The 16,872-nt window shown below is 42.9% G+C and overlaps 1 protein-coding gene across 1 annotated transcript in view; it reads right to left on the minus strand.

Annotated features, from left to right (window-relative positions):
* The window catches only part of WDR20 (WD repeat domain 20), a 38,617-nt gene that overhangs the window by 815 nt on the left and 20,930 nt on the right, over positions 1-16,872 (minus strand). Inside the window, exons 2-3 of the mRNA XM_056547166.1 lie at positions 16,123-16,305; positions 9,682-10,959 (exon numbers count right to left, since the gene is read on the minus strand). Of these exons, the coding sequence (XP_056403141.1) occupies positions 9,682-10,959; positions 16,123-16,305 (1,461 nt within the window). The remainder of the gene's footprint in view (positions 1-9,681; positions 10,960-16,122; positions 16,306-16,872) is intronic.

The raw sequence follows: 16,872 nt of genomic DNA on the forward strand, positions 1-16,872 counted from the left end.
TTATTAATATAACGTCAGCAGAGAGAACTGTGCTCGTGATGTCATCAGAGAGCATTCCAAAAAGAAAAGAATTTCCTCTGTAGCATTCAGCAGCTAAAATACAGGAAGGATTAAGATTTTTTTAATAGAAGTAATTTACAAATATGTTTAACTTTCTGCCACCAGTTGATTTAAAAGAAAAAAGGTTTTCACCGGAGTACCCCTTTAAGGCAGCGTGTCCCATCCAGGGTGCATCCAGCTGTTGCAAAACTACAACTTTAGGCATGGCTGTCTGGGCATGCTTGGAATTGTAGATTTGCAACAGCTGGAAGCACTCTAGTTGGGAAACACTGGGTTCAGATCTGAACATTTCCAACATGGCCAACGTTGCTACTCCTTTTAAGCGTAGCAAAATCAATGGGATTTCCACAAACGGCATAGGACAGATGTTTTCAACTTCAAACAACCTCTGGTAGGGGGACTAAGGAGCCTTAGGGTGCATTCACACGGCAGTCTGTCCCCGTTTTTTTTTTTTTTATCCTGTTTCGGTTCCGTTTTTAGGGTTTAAAAAAAAAAAATCTCATTTATGTCAATGGGATTTTTTTACAATCCCTTTGCACCCGTCTTCACTCTTTTCCTTTTTTGTTTTGTTTTTGACAGCAGAAAAAACGGCACATGCAGTATTTTTTCTTCCATCCAAAAAACAGAAGAAAAAACGGATACAGTAAATTTAACATTGAAGTCTATGGGAAACTGATGAGCCTTTAATGTCATCCGTTTGCATTCGTTTTTACTTTTGAGCATGCTCAGAACAAAAAAAAAATTATGTTTATCAATTGAACAAAAAACAGATCCAAACGGATTACATCCCTTTGCATCAGTTATTGTCCGGTTTTTTTTTTTTAGTCAGTTTTTTTATTTTGACGGGAGAAGAACGTAACGGGTCTAGACGGCCATCTGAATGCAGCCTTAAAGGGGTACTCAGCATTGTGAACAAACTGTTCTGAACGCTGGAGCCGGCAGCTAATGACGTCATAGCCCCGCCCCCTCAATGCAAGTCTATGGGAGGGGCTTGATGGCTATGATGCCCCATCCCATAAACTTGCATTGAGGGGGCGAGGCTATGACATCACTAGCTGCCGGCTCCAGCGTTCTGAACAGTTTGTTCCAAATGCTGAGCAGTGGAGTACCCCTTTAAGTCTAAAGATAGACAAGACCAGTGTATATATGACAGATCAGAGTACCCATTTAAAGAGAAATGGGGGGGGAAACAGGACATGCAATGCGCTGAACAGAGCTTTACTACAACCATTCTTCACCTCTGTGACTGTATTTAAGCCAAGCCCACACATGGCAGATATGTAGTGTGGATCCTGCCCAGACTTACAGTATTAGAGTACAGTCCAAGGTAGCATATATGCAGCGTTTTTCATGTTGCGCAAGATCCTCTGCATTTTCTATTATCAGACCCCGGGTTCTCCGTGGCAGCCCTGTGTGCAGTGAGGTTTGAAGTGCATCACATTGGCCCGCTGGATCCACCTCCAAACTTCACTGCACACACAGGGCTGCCACGGAGAACCCTGTGTCTGATAAAAGGAGAATAGCAGCGGATATTCCACTGTGCAGCGTGAAACACACTGCATATGTGTCAGTGTTTCCCAACCAGGGTGCCTCCAGCTGTTGCAAAACTACAACACCCAGCATGCCTTGTAGTTTTGCAACAGCTGGAGTCACCCTGGTTGGGAAACACTGACATATATGCTATGTGTGACCCTACTCTAAAGCCGGTTTCACGCTGCAGAATTTCTGCACTGAATTTATAGCCATTACTCTTCAATGGGACTTCTGCAGCAGAAATTCTGATGTGCACATGGGACAGCGGAATCCCATTGAAGTGTATTGGCTATAAATCCAAGCAGAATTTGGTGAGAAAATTCTTCCGTGTGAACCCGGCCTTAGAGTGCATTAACACATACAGGATCTGCTGCACAATTGATGCAGTGTTCAATCCTTTAAACTGAAATATGCAGCAAAACATTATCCAAATGTACTAAAAGTTCTGGATAGAAACCAGAGCATTCTGCATATTTTCTGCATAAATGGCAGTGTGTGACCCTTAGGGTCTATTCACACAGCAGAATTTCTGCCTCACATTAAAGCCATAGACTTATGGGATTCCGAACACCCTTTCACACTAATGAATTTCCACAAGCGGAAATTCTGCCGTGTGAATAGACCCTTAGGCTATGTTCACACTGCAGAATCTCTGTGTGGAATTCTGCAAGGAGATTCCTCTGCAGCAGAGTCCCGTTGATTTCAGTGGGATTCTCCTGCTCTGCGCACTTAACAGAATTTCCAAGCCGGAAACATCTGACGCAGAAATTCTAATTCCGGTGTCCGCAGAAAGAATGGAAAGGTCTATTCTTTCTGCAAAATCAGTACCGAGACGGAATGTGGATTTTCGAGGTAGACTTTCTGCCTGGAAAATCCACTCAAAATCCCGCCAGAATGTTGAACTTGTTCAATGGTCTGGCGGATTTCCGCTCCGCAGACATTGCTGTCTATGGGGACTTCCAGGTCCGTGCGTTCCAAGCGCCAACCGATTCAGTTGATGCTGGGAGTCGGCACAAAGGGTTCCCTTTAAGAACGGCTGATGTTAGCAGATATATTAGGCCCCTTTCACACGACTGTTGTCACACGGTAGTGGGGCGGCCGTGGGGATGAATAGCGGGAGAGAAAAAAATACATCATGCAAGGTCTTCCTCCCGCTGAAAAACAGCAGTGCCCAACAGAACCCATTGACTATAATGGGGTCCAGTTACACCCCATCAAAATGACGGCAGTAAAACTAAAAAAAAAAAAAAGTTTTACCCAGCATTCGGAACTAAATGTTCTGGACACTGGGGCAGTGGAGTACCCCTTTAAAAGGGGTACTCTGGTGGAAATATATATTTTAATGAACTGGTGCCAGATTTGTAAATGACTTCTATTAAAAAAATCTTTACCCTTCCAGTACCTTTTAGCAGCTGTATGCTACAGAGGAAATGCTTTTATTTTTTGAATTTTTTTTGTCTTGTCCACAGTGCTCTATGCTGACACCTCTGTCCATGTCAGGAACTGTCCAGAGCAGGAGAGGTTTGCTATGGGGATTTTCTCCTGATCTGGACAGTTCCTGATACAGGCATCAGGTGTCAGCAGAGAGCAGTGTGGACAAGACAAAGAAATTCAAAAAGAAAAGAATTTCCTCTCTAGCATACAGCTGCTAAAAAGTACTGGAAGGGCAACGATTGTTTAATAACGTAATTTACAAATCTGTTTAACTTTCTGGCAGCAGTTCATAAAAAAATTAAAATAAAATCTGTCATCAGTGTCACCTGCACTAACCTGTTGGTACAGACAGGTAGTGCAGGTGACACTGATGATAACGGTACTTACCTGTCCCTGTTCCCTCCCCTGCAGTCGTTCTTTTGTAATCCTCTTCGGTATCTTCAGCACCAGGCTCGGCTTGGAGCATGGGCGGAGCTTAGCCACGTCACCAGAGACTGCTGTTCTCTGCTGGGTCCTGCTGCTAGCAAATAGCAGCGGTGACATCACTAAGCTCCGCCCATGCTCCAAGCCGGCTCGGAGCTGATGATACCGAAGAGTATTTCCGGAGAACGACAGCACGGAACGGGATAAGGCGAGTACCATTCTTTACCGACAGGTTAGTGCAGGTGACACTGGTGACAGATTTAAGATTCTCTTACCCCCCCTTCAGGAGAGACTATTGCCTACAGTAGGGCCTTGCATTGGGATCCTGCAGGTAATGAGGTTGTTGCGGGTGGTCATAGAACATACAGTGGGTCCTGCAATTCTCTTGTGGGGGCTACCATCTCTAAAAGCTGCGCCAAAATGTTGGTAGTAGTGGGCGGGATTGGAACACACACCTTGTGGCAGCAGGCAGTGATGGCCATGAATCCATCAGGTGCAGGATTTGAAAAGACAGTCCCACACATGGCTTTAGGCTACAGCGGTGTTTGCCTACAGGTGTTGCAAAACTAAAACCATCAGCTTGCTGACATGCTGGGTGTTGTAGTTTTGCAGCAGCTGGAGGCAATAAATTAAAAAAAGTTGTTACTATTGACAGGTACGCTTCAACGCTACAATGAAACACCAGACATAACACTTGGTTTCTCTGTCCTCATAGAGGTTCTACCTTTTTAAGGCTGAATTCACATCACGTTTTTGCAGTACAGTTCCCGTATATGGTTTCAATATAAAAACCGTATGAAAAAAAACGCATGCATTGACTCTTCATCGCAAACTATATGCCAAACACAGTATCCGGTTGTGTCCGTTTTGCATCCTCTACGGTATTGTCCGTTTTTTAACTCTACCCAAAACCGTAGTCTACCACGTTTTCTTTTTTTTGTCCGGGCGTAAAACCATATTGAAACCATATTTTATAGATTATAATTTTATTTTATTTTTTTTCATTTTTTTAAATGGGGGTCTATGGGAAACAGAGAATTGGTTTGCACAATACGGTTTTTCAGTTTGCACATGCGAAAGTTCTGCCCACCTTTTATTTCAATAGAACAAGTGGAACTTTATTAAAATGGAAAGACAAAATTAAAGGGTACCTTTCATCAAAAAAAAAAAAAAACTTTTTATATATTATAGATTAATGTATGCAGAATAACTTTCCAATAGCATGTTATTAAAAAAATATATATTATTTCTATTTAATTTTCCACTTTGGAAAAAATGACCACTTAAGGGTCTCCCTACCAGTCCTGGCCGCAAGCTTTTTTTATTTTATGTATTATTTTTTTTAAATAGATTTCAGACTCCTGCTGGAGTCCTAAAGCTCAGACTGCAGCCGGGACACAGACAAGCTCAGCACTGCTCCCTGCCAGGTAGCAGTGCTGAGCTTGTCTGTGTCCCAGCTGCAGTCTGAGCTTTAGGACTCCAGCATGAGTCTGAAATCTATATATTAAAAAAAAAAAAAAAAAAAAAAAAAAAAAAAGCCTTCCAAAGTGGAAAATTAAATAGAAAGAATAATATTTTGTCATAACATGCAATTGGAAAGTTATTCTGCATACATTAATCTATAATATATCAAAAGTTTTTTTTTTTAATGAAAGGTACCCTTTAAAACTGTATATTTTTTTTATTAAACCGTATGCAACCGTACATCCATTTTCAAACCGTACACAGTTTAATTTTTTAACACACTGTTGTATACAGTTTGCTCCGGTATTGAGACATACGTTTTTTTTGTTTTTTTTTTTACAAAAAGGTGATGTGAATGCAGCCTTACATGGAATGACTTCTGCACATACTGTCGCCAACTATAAGGAACATTCAAGGCAAAAAACACATACGCCGTGCTATGCCTAACACAGGGGCGCAGGGGCCGGAGCATAACACAGATGCAATGTTATTGCCTTTGTCCTACTCCGACTCCTGCACTAAGGCACAACCCATATACTGTCCTCCAGTCCCTCCGCCCGCCATTTAGTACAGCAGGTTATCAATGTGGCACTTACCTGGACCGGTCCCCCTCCGACCTCTACACTCTAGATTTGCACCATTTTTGGTACTGCATACTCATCTCTCAGAAACATTTGAAATTTTTTTTTTTTCCATTACTTTTCACCAAAATTTGTCCTCAGAATAATTCCATTCCATTTTTTTTTTGTTTCTTTTAATAGAAGTTCTTTATACCAACCAGCAGCCCCTCTCCACCTCCCCGTGTCACATTCTGAATTTATGAAGACCATTTAAAAAAATAAATAAAATTTGAGCGGAGTGCCACCTTATATGAGAAAAGGATTTTACACATCGGGAACATAATGGTGAAACAGTTTACCGTCATGCAGAAGTGAAGCAAGAAGTGCGGATTAAGGGGGTACTCTAAATGTAGGCACCAAAAAGGTAAAGATGGAAGACTGGTGTACATTATGGCCTTTGTCATTACACAGACCAGTGTTTCCCAAACAGGGTGCCTCCAGCTGTTGCAAAACTACAACTCCCAGCATGCCCGGACAGCCGTTGGCTGTCCGGGCATGCTGGGAGTTGTAGTTTTGCAACAGCTGGAGGCACCCTGGTTGGGAAAGCAGCGACAGGGCTGGCGCCAGGCGGATGTGGACCATCACACTTAAATACAGGATAACGTTTGCCCAGATCAACACAGCCTCCAACATGCCTAGTGGCCCCTGTCTTCAGCCCAGCATGGGCCCCGCTCTATACTCCACACCAGCATCTATGGTGCCTGGCGTCAGGGATGAAAAAAAGGATCTGGTTGTACTTTGGCGCAGGGGGGGGGGGGGGGGGGGGACACATAGCTGTTGGCCAGACGTCTATTGCCAGAGTAATAACATTACTGCAGGTATAGATTTTAGTCTAAATAAAATTAGTATTTTATTTAGATTCATATATAAAATTTCAATAAAAGGAAAAAAAAAAAAAAAAAAAAGTTAATAAATCCCATCCAGAATCATTCGCCTATCAGAGCGTTCATACAAAGATTTATAGCTGGGATGAGGACAATTTTCCTCTTGGAAAATCATCTCCTTCCAAGGAAGGAAAATAAATAAAATCCATTGTTTGCTCTGAACCACAAGTAATAAAATAAAAATAACTAAAAACCTCAGGAGTTCTGTTTGCACGGCTGAGTCTATTGTGGACTATTAGTTGACATAAATGCTGGGGACAGAAGTCACTTTCTTTACAAGCCGCCCATTGGCTCATCAGCCACTATTGGTAAAATTATTAAAGGGGTACTCCGCCCCTGGCATCTTATCCCCTATCCTTTGGATAAGATGTTAGGTCACCGCGGTCCCGCTGCTGGGGACCCCGGGGTTCCCCGCTGCGGCACCGCGCTATCATTACTGCTCAGAGCGAGTTCGCTCTGTGCGTAATGATGGGCGATACAGGGGCCGGAGCAGCGTGACATCATGGCTCCGCCCCTCATGACATCACGTCCCGTCCCCTTAATGCAAGTCTATGGCAGGAGGCGTGAAGACCGTCACGCCCCCTCCCATAGACTTGTATTGACGGGGGCGGGCGGTGATGTCACAAGGGGTGGATCCGTGACGTAACGATGCTCCGGCCCCTGTATTGCGCGTCATTACGTGCAGAGCGATCTCGCTCTGTGCAGTAATTATAGCGGGGTGCTGCAGCAGCGATCCCCGAGGTCCCCAGCAGCGGGACCCCGGCGATCTGACATCTTATCCCCTATCCAAGATGTCTAGGGTCGGAGTACCCCTTTAATATAGTTTCTCTCAGAAATTAAAAAAATATATATATTGTTGTTGTTGTAAATTTAGGCAAAAAAAAAAAAAAACATCTAAAATCCTTACCTTAGTGGCTTTCTATATATTTCTCCCTTAAAGATAAACTGACTCACATTTTTAGATAAAAGTATTTTGCGTACTCCCGCCCATTTTGTATTTCTGTAGATATTGCGCTCCTGTGCGCAATGGAGGCAGGGAGCCGGCTTGTTAAGCTCCCCTGCCTCCTCCATATTCACAGCCCAGACCGCCCCTCTTGATTATGCAAATTTATTATCTATCCTGACAATAGGGGCGAGCGCTTTGCTCTCTGAGGAGAGCGCAGGCCCAGTTACCTTGATACACCCGGAAGGCAGAGCTCACACCCACCGGCAGGACAGATAAGAAATTTGCATATTCATGAGAAGGGAAGCCTGGGCAGTGAAGATGGAGGAGGCAGGGGAGCTCAACGAGCTAGCTCCCTGCCTCCATTGCGCACAGGAGCACAATAGCTACAGAAATACCAAAGGGCAGAACTCCGGAAATACATTTACCTTAAGGTTCTTGGTTATTTTTGTTTTGTTTTTTTCCCCCCTTTTTCTCTCTCTCCAGTGACAGGGACACTTTAAATCCTTAAACTTGTAGGTTCATTGTTATTACCGTGTTTATGCCACATTTTATATACCACATGCTAGAATTAAAAAAAAATTATTGGAAAATAAAAAAATAAAATAAAGTGCTCTGAAGCTTGTTGCCCCTATTCTCCATCGAATATGAAGCCTCATTTTAGGTTCTCTTTTCTGGCTTGTCTTGAGTCACAACACATCCTATATAGAGATGAGCGAACTTACAGTAAATTCGATTCGTCACAAACTTCCCGGCTCGGCAGTTGATGACTTATCCTGCGTAAATTAGTTCAGCCTTCAGGTGCTCCGGTGGGCTGGAAAAGGTGGATACAGTCCTAGGAAAGAGTCTCCTAGGACTGTATCCACCTTTTCCAGCCCACCGGAGCACCTGAAAGCTGAACTAATTTATGCAGGAAAAGTCATCAACTGCCGAGCCGAGAAGTTCGTGACGAATCGAATTTACTGTAAATTCGCTCATCTCTAATCCTATACTACAGTCACACATAAAGCTGCATGTAGAAATCTTACAGATGAGGCATTAAGCACTGTGTGACCTCACACACACCATACTACTCCGAGCCAACATCCGGATAGAACAAAAAAAACTGCAATCTTAAATTATTAAGTAACCCTACAATACCTGAAACCCCCATCCAAACAAGCTCTGTACAGACGCCGAATTCCAAATGCAGCTCTGGATGTGACTGGCATACAAGACGACGTGCGCACAAGACAAGCAGAACATGAGCAATAAGATCCAACATCATATATGTTAGATTTTAGGTGAAAAGTAGCAACTACACCTTTAAAAAAAAAATAATAATAAATCACTGTACTTCCAGGGTCGCCCTAAAGCTCCTGTATGTTCAGCATTAAAAGCCGAGCATTTTGGACGGGCTCCTAAAATAAACTATTAAAAAACTAACCAAAAAAAAAAAAAGGGCAAAAAAATAGCATTTCTTTTGAAGTATTTTGGAATTTTTCTTTTTGTTTTTCTTTTTTAACTATTAGTCAAGAAAGAGTTACACATTAAGAATACTAAAGAAATCAAGGTAACCGTTTTATTTACAGAAATACAGATCGTATTAGCTGAATAGGATAAACTTGCGTCCACGTTCACTTCGCTTCTAGATCGACTCAATAAAACACTTTCTTCGTACATTGACAAGTGCCTCCACGTAGGTAAAGCCAGGCCACGTCCCGTCCCCCCCCACCCCCCCCCCCCGTAATCTGCATGCCTCACTGCCCCCTCCCCCAACCAGGTCGAATTCTGCCTAAAAATTTGGTCGGGTGATAACACATTTTAGTATCTCATACAATGTACAGTGCTTCTGGTTAATATTAGTTGTTTTTTTTCAGATTTTTTTGTTTTTTGCCTCTTTGGTTGGCACAATATGCTTCAATATTACATTTTTTTTATATATTTTTTTTTGTTCCAAACATACGATTTTTGCTGTGGCAAAATTTCAAATGATTCAAAACGGTATGACATGCAGTAACCAAAAAATGTTTCAAAAAGAAAAAAAAAAATTAACAGCTCTCTACACTGAATGGATAGAAGGAAACGTGGGGCATTAAGCCCAACCAGGTTGAAGCGGACCAGTCACATGCTCACCGCGGGGGCTACCGGATTAGCAGCTCGTCCAATAAACAGCCAATCGGTTTGCTGAGAACCAGCGACATCATCAAGACGGAGCATTCCAGCATTGAAAACAACCGATTGGCCCTATATTGGGCTTGCCCCCAGTGGGCAGGGGAGGGATCTATACAATGACCAGTGAAATTCTAATCTTGATGCAGCATTAAGGGTTAAAACTTACCACTTTACCAGGCCTTGCCCATGTGCAAATAAATCCTTCCTGACAAGCAGTGACTATACAGTCTTCAAGAAAAATAAGCACAGTTAGTCTTTCGTGTGCTATCTTTTTACAGATAAGAGGCTCTAACAAAGGGACGTCTTCCATCCTGGGACAGAGCGCGGTCCCCAACGTTTTAGCAGGGTCCGTTTTGTTTTTCGTAACTAGGTTCAGTTTGTCGCTACTCTTGCTAGATATATGTCCCATACTGTGGTTCCTCTTGTGGTCTTTGTCGTGGTGCCTCTCCTTGCGATCATGAATGGACAGGGTGGCGAACTTGCTTACGCCAGAGGCGATGGCGCTGTCCACGCTGCTTTTGCTGCCGGTGTTGGACACGGCAGAGTGGGGAAGGCTGTTGGACCTTGGAAGAGGGGGAGGTATGGCATTGCCTGGCGTGGCGATACTGTTGCCGTTGCTTCCTGGGTTCGCAGAACCGCTTCCTGCGGGTGGGCTCGTGGCGTTCATGACGTTGGTATGTGTCCTTGTTCTCGACAGCGGTTGGTGAGGGAAAAGGATGTCTTCCGTAAGGTCCCATAAACACAGCTGTGTATCTTGGCCTACGGAGCCAAATCTATAAGTCACGCTAACCGGGCGACTGTCGGTAGAGTTCCTTTTGGAAAGTCTGGACTGCGTACTGTTCGCCCTGTCTCTACCAAAGCTGATCAGTTCTTGAAAGTCTTCATCGCTCCCGCTGAACTCTACAGGGTCAGTCTCTTCCACGCTAGTGGTATTAGGGTCAAACGCCACCACACTGACCCAAGATTTGTGTCCCTGACCTCTGGCTATTACACGGCAATCGACAAACGACCAAACAGTCACCAAATCGTCCTCTCCGCCGGTTACTATATACTTCCCGTCTGGACTCCAGCACACGCACAGGAGTCCTCCGAAGTAGCTTTTCATAGTACCATGCAACTCCACAGAATCGAAGTTAAACACGCGAAGGAAGCCATCTTGGCTCACACAGGCTAAGAATTTCCCATCTGGGGAAAAAGCAAATTCATTAAGGGCTCCCTCTCCGACAGTCCATTTCAGCAGAGGGTTTCGGGTGGACTTGCTCTTGCATGTATGAACGGCAAAGCTTTCTCCTTGCTTGAGTAGCTGGTAATGGGGCGCTGTGGTGCCGCACGTGTGCTCCACATTATACAAGTACATGTTCCCACTGGAATGAGCTACGAGAAAGAGGCTTTCTGAGCCCGGGACCCATTTTACACAAGTTACTCTTGATTTGTCTATTAGCCTCTGTTGAAGACAAAAAAAAATTAAAAATACAAAATTAGACATGAAATATATAGATCACGTATTACAGTGTGTATATCATACTGGGACGTGCTAATCAAATACTTTCCAACATCTCCTTTAAATCATAATATAAAAAAGGTTAAAATTACTTTCTAATACACTTTGCATGCTGTCAGTGAATGGAATTGCTGCATATGATCAGAGCTTGACAATAAGGATGTGTTCACACTATGGAATATCTGCGGACCGTGTGAACATGCGCCATCCCTATTGATGGCAATGCAGTCTGTGCAGAATGCAACCAAAAGAATTAATATGTTAAAGGGGTACTCCGTCCCTAGACATCTAGGATAGGGGATAAGATTTATGATCCCGCAGCTGGGATCCCCGCAATCTCTGTGCAGCACCCAGCGTTCATTTAGAATGCTGTGTGCCGGCGGCGAGGGTCATAACGTCACGACCACGCCCCTCGTGACGTCGCACCACACCCCCTCAATGCAAGTCTATGGGAGGGGCGTGGCAACCGCCACGCCCCCTCCCATAGACTTGCATTGAGGGGGCGTGGTGTGACTACGAGGAGCGTGATCGTGACGCCAGCTCCAAGCCTACGGAACAAAATGTTCCCAACGATGTAGCAGCGGAGTTCCCCTTTATTTGTTTTCGTCAGAATCTTGTATTTGAATTTCTGTGGCGGAAAAAAATTCTGCAGTCTGCACGGTGCAGCAGAATCCAACTGGAAACAATAGGAGGCTGCTGCGCCGGAATTTCCCAAGAGGAATTTTGCCGCTCGGAAATTCCGTAGCGTGAACCCGTCCTTATAGGGGGGGGGGGGGGGAAAGAGTTGTGATACATTGTAACAAGATCTGCAGCAGTGTAAGGAGCACATTTCAAGGACCGGTTTTGACCTTCTGAATATAAATAAATAGAGGCTTCCATTTACTGACACCAAGCAGAGATCTTTCAAATGGATTTACATATGAGGCGACAGCTGCCGAGATACGGCAACTAAAGTCTTAAAGGGATTTAACCCAAAATTATTATTATCCCAAGATAAGTATCTGCCTCCAGCTGTTTCAAAACGACTCCCAGCATTTCCAGACTGGGACCACATTTCCAGCAATCAGACCCCCACTATTATATTATCCTGTGGCTAAATGATGTATACGTCACCTTAAATGGAAACGGTCATCAGATTTTACCATATATAAACACATGGCATCACATTTTATATGGTAAAATCTTCTCCCTTACCTGCTGGCAGTAATGCAGTGAAAACATGAAGTTTGAAAGGTGTCCCCGCCGGTCATTTCCTGGGCAAGGGACATCCTCTTCTAGTCCCGACTGCTCGGGCTGTAACCATGCCCCCTAAGCAAAAGGAGCAGAGCTACGTGCTGTATGGGTGCGATTACAACCTGAGCAGACAGGACTAGAAGAGGATGGCCCCCACCCACGGGATGGCTTACGGGGACACCTTTCTTACTTCATATCTTCACCATCACTGCTGGCAGGTTGATAAGGAAGAAGATTTTACCATAAAGAACGCGTTTCCATACATTATCTATGGTAAAATATAACAGGTTCCCTTTAAGGACGCAGCAATCGACCTGAAACCCTAATTGTCTGGTTTTGGTTTTTCCCATAGCAACCAATCACAGCTCACTCATATCTTAACGAGCTCTTATAAAGTGAAAGTTGAGCTGTGATTGGTTGATGTGGGAAAAAACAGACAATTAGGGTTTCAGGCTGATTGATAAATCTCCCCCATTATGTTTATTCTCTAGGTCCATACAATTACATGATAACTTGTTTTATTTTATTACTTTAAAAAAAAATTACAATTATAAAGTTTTAATTAAGAAAAGGAGTATGCCTAAAATCGTCCCCTTCTGACCCCTATAAAGACATTTATTCTTCCGTATACAAAGCTGTTTGAGGGTCCGTTTTATGGGCCATGATCTGTAGTTTTTATCGGTACCATTGTTGTTTTGATGGGACTGATTTTTTTACATTTAAATAACACAGTGTGCGGTTTCATGTGTTATATTGTAATCGTTTGGACATTCCGCCACGCGGTGATACCACTTTTGTTGCATTATTTTTGCCCGCACACAGCGTTCAGAACTCTATGTTCCGGACGCTGGGGAGCTGAGAAACCCTTTAACTGCAATAGCATTGATCCGTGTTATTAGCGCTTCACTTGTACATGCTGCCTGCATATCTGGGGTGCCACAGACCTAGGTAGTGGACCTTCAGCCGTCCTCTCAGCTGATAGAGACCCCGCGTTTTCGCGACAGTGGTTCTGAACACCACCCTCAGCTGACCGATAATTTTTACCCATTTTAGATGCCACAATCAACTTTTATTGTAGCATCTAAAGGGCTAATACTGGAAATTGTCCCGATTGGTAATGTCTGGCATTAGCCATGGGTCCTGGCTGCTGACCGCAGGAGCTGAGCTCATACAGCAGGAGCAGAACGTACATGTATGTACTGTGTCCTTAAACGGGTACTCTACCCCTAGACATCTTATCCCTTACCCAGATGTCTGATTGAAGGTGGTCCGGCCACTGGGACCTCCCTTTCCCCACAATCTCCAGCCCAATAAAGCAGCCTTAGTCCAGGACTGGAAAGCGCTGAGTCATGTAACACATTCCATGGCAAAATATGGCACTACACCGGCCTCGGGCAGCAGTGGTCGTGACCTAAACCCAGACCCCGTCCATTCATGTCTATGACGTCACAACCACAGCCACCCGAAGCCGGCGTTCTGAACATAAATGTTTAGAACGCTGGGGTGCCAACCGGAGCTCGTGGGTGGTCCGGCCGCTGGGACCCCCTCTGGATAAGGGATAAGATGTCTAGGGGTGGCGTACCCCTTTAAGGGGTTAAAGGAGTACTATGGTGGGAAAAAAAAAATTTTTTTTTTTTTTTTTTTTACTTCTGTCAAAAAATTTCAAAAAAAAAAAAAATATATATATATCTTAATCCTTCCAGTACCTATAAGCTGCTGAATACTACAGGAGGAAATTATTTTTGGAACACAGAGCCCTCTGCTGAAATCACGAGCACAGTGCTCTCTGCTGACATCTCTGTCCATTTTAGGAACTGTCCAGAGCAGCATATGTTTTCTATGAGGATTTTCTCCTACTCTGGACAGTTCCTAAAATGGACAGAGATGTCAGCAGAGAGCTCTGTGTCCCAAAAAGAAAATTATTTCCTCTGTAGTATTCAGCAGCTAATAAGTACTGGAAGGATTAAGATTTTTTTTTTATTTTTTTTTATAGAAGTAATTTACAAATCTGTTTAACTTCCTGGCACCAGTTGAATTAAAAAAATAAAATAAAAAAATAAAAAAGGTTTTCCACCGGAGTACCCCTTTACATCTCAGGATATTCCCTCTAAAAGGATGTGTTCCCATCTCACCAGTAGCAGAGCCTCCATAACCACCAGGGTGTGCAAGGAACTGCAGCCGAACTCCATTCCATTATAGGTAGCTATGCTGAAGTCCCCTGCACAAAGAGCTGCCAGCGCCCAGCTGATCCACGTCCAACTAGGCATCCAGTTTCCCTACAGACAATGGAGTCTCACTTGGTGCCAATGCAAATTGGCAGTGCCACCTGATGCTGACTAACAGGCATGCAAATGCAATTCCTTATTATAGAAGCCAGGGATGACCATAGGGAAATCTCCCTCATTCTGACACATCATTTCGAGTACAGAGAGGAGGACATGAGAATCCTAATACCCATGTAAATCCAATAGTGGAATCTTATATTCACGACTGCAGAATTTGGCATCCGAGACTCCGACAATAATGAAGTCATTAGCTCCATAGATGCCAATACTAGGGGTAAATGCCGAGCTGGACGGTAATGTAGACCACCAAGGAACACTCGGAGTTTCCCCTAAAGAAGCCGATGCTGCAATAGGTTTCTTGCATGAGGCCCTATAAGCCAGTGGTCTCCAAACTGTGGCACTTCAGATGTAGCAAAACTACAACTCCCAGCATGCCCGGGCAGCCAGCGGCTGCCCGGGCATGCTGGGAGTTGTAGTTTTGCAATGGACCACCAGCTGAGAGGACGGCTTGAGCTCGACTACACACAAAATATGCACCAGAATGTCTGCAAAAAAAATCTAAGATTTAGTGCAGATTTTCCATCTATGGGTTATGCTGCGGAAAATACACAACATTTCCGCTACATTTGGCCCTTCCGTAGGTAACGGGCTGCGGTGATAATGTACTTAGGCTAGGTTCACACTGCGTTTTTGTTACGGTCTGTTTAACTTTGATGTATGCAAATACACAGTCAACTACGCTATTGTGTACGCCAAAACACACACAATGCCCCTCATTTAGTATTGCAAACCCGGCATGTTTTGTCGGGTTGTGCGCCAGAAATTCTGTCTGCACCAAAAATTGCGCCAGAATTGAAAAAAAAAAAAAAAAAAAAAAAAAACACTAACTCTCCATTTTACTAAGAAAAACGGAAAAAAAAGGGGCATGGTCATCCAAAAGGGGTGTGTTCCCGACGTTTTCACAAAAAAAAAAAAAAACTACAAAATGACTAAGCTTTCCACAGAAAAGAAACAACCTACAGAACAGAACATGAGTGAAAAAAAAAAAAAAAAGGAAAAATGTAGGGAAAGTAGAAAATGTAGGAAAACTTTAGTAAATACCGTGGGAAATAAATTGTAGGGAATTAAAACCCACAAAGAAACCTACACAACACTCTTAGTAAATCAGGGCCAATACATTCAGTTGAGTTTTTATATATAATGCAAATCAATGGAAAATGGATAACGCTGTATGGCATCTGTTTTAAAGGGGTTATCCAGGAATCGAAAAACAGACCTAAATTTCTTTAAAAAAAATAATAAATTGTGTGTAGTATTAGAACTTGGCTCCATTCACTTCAATGGAACTGAGCTGCAGAACCAGACACGATCTGGAGACAGACGGGGAGCGGTCTTTGAAATAAATTCTCCGTTTTTTTTTTTTGATTCCTGGATAACCCCTTTAAGCATCCTTTAGCGTATACGTTTTCTTTTCTAAGAAACATATACGTTAAGACAGAAAGCAATAATGCATTGCGATCGCCCCCTTATACATCAGGAAATTGAATTGTATACTTGGCGAGGGGGTCTGACACCCCCCAGCACTCACCTCCTCATTGAACAGCTTGCTGGTCTCCTTCTTTATGGGGTCTATGAGCTGGACCTGGCCTGCAGAGAAGCCGACAAGTAGAGAGACGCTCTCTGCCGTGGCGGTGAGATGATTGAAGTCATGACACGTGGGCTGCGTCCCTTTGTAGATCCGCTTGTCTATTGGTTTGCTGAGGTCAGCAGCCTGAGAGGGGAAAAGAAAAAACAAACCATTTACTATATATTCATAGACAGACTAATAACATACAGACGACCCCTCGATCATCAGAGGTCACTCATCATGGCGCATTTCCAGCAGGGACCGTCCAGACATGGAAAACTTACATTTGTTTACAGAGAATACGCAGCCAAGGTCAGCGCTACGACACATGAATATATAGTGAGAGATTATATATATATATATATATATATATATATATATATATATATATATATATATATATATATATATATATTATACATAGAGATAGATATATATATATATATATATATATATATATATATATATATCTATATCTATATATATCTATATATATATATATACACACATACATAAAAATATGTATAATATATACCTTGACCAATATTTTAATCTATATTTATTTATATATAATTTATATTAAAATATATTTTATACAAATAAATATGTATAATATATATCTATAAAAATTCACAAATGTTTTTATCTATTTTCATAGATACACATACAAAAAAAATGTATAATATATACCTTGACAAATATATTAAAATA

Source organism: Hyla sarda, chromosome 11, assembly GCF_029499605.1.
Source record: "Hyla sarda isolate aHylSar1 chromosome 11, aHylSar1.hap1, whole genome shotgun sequence".
NCBI lineage: Eukaryota > Metazoa > Chordata > Amphibia > Anura > Hylidae > Hyla > Hyla sarda.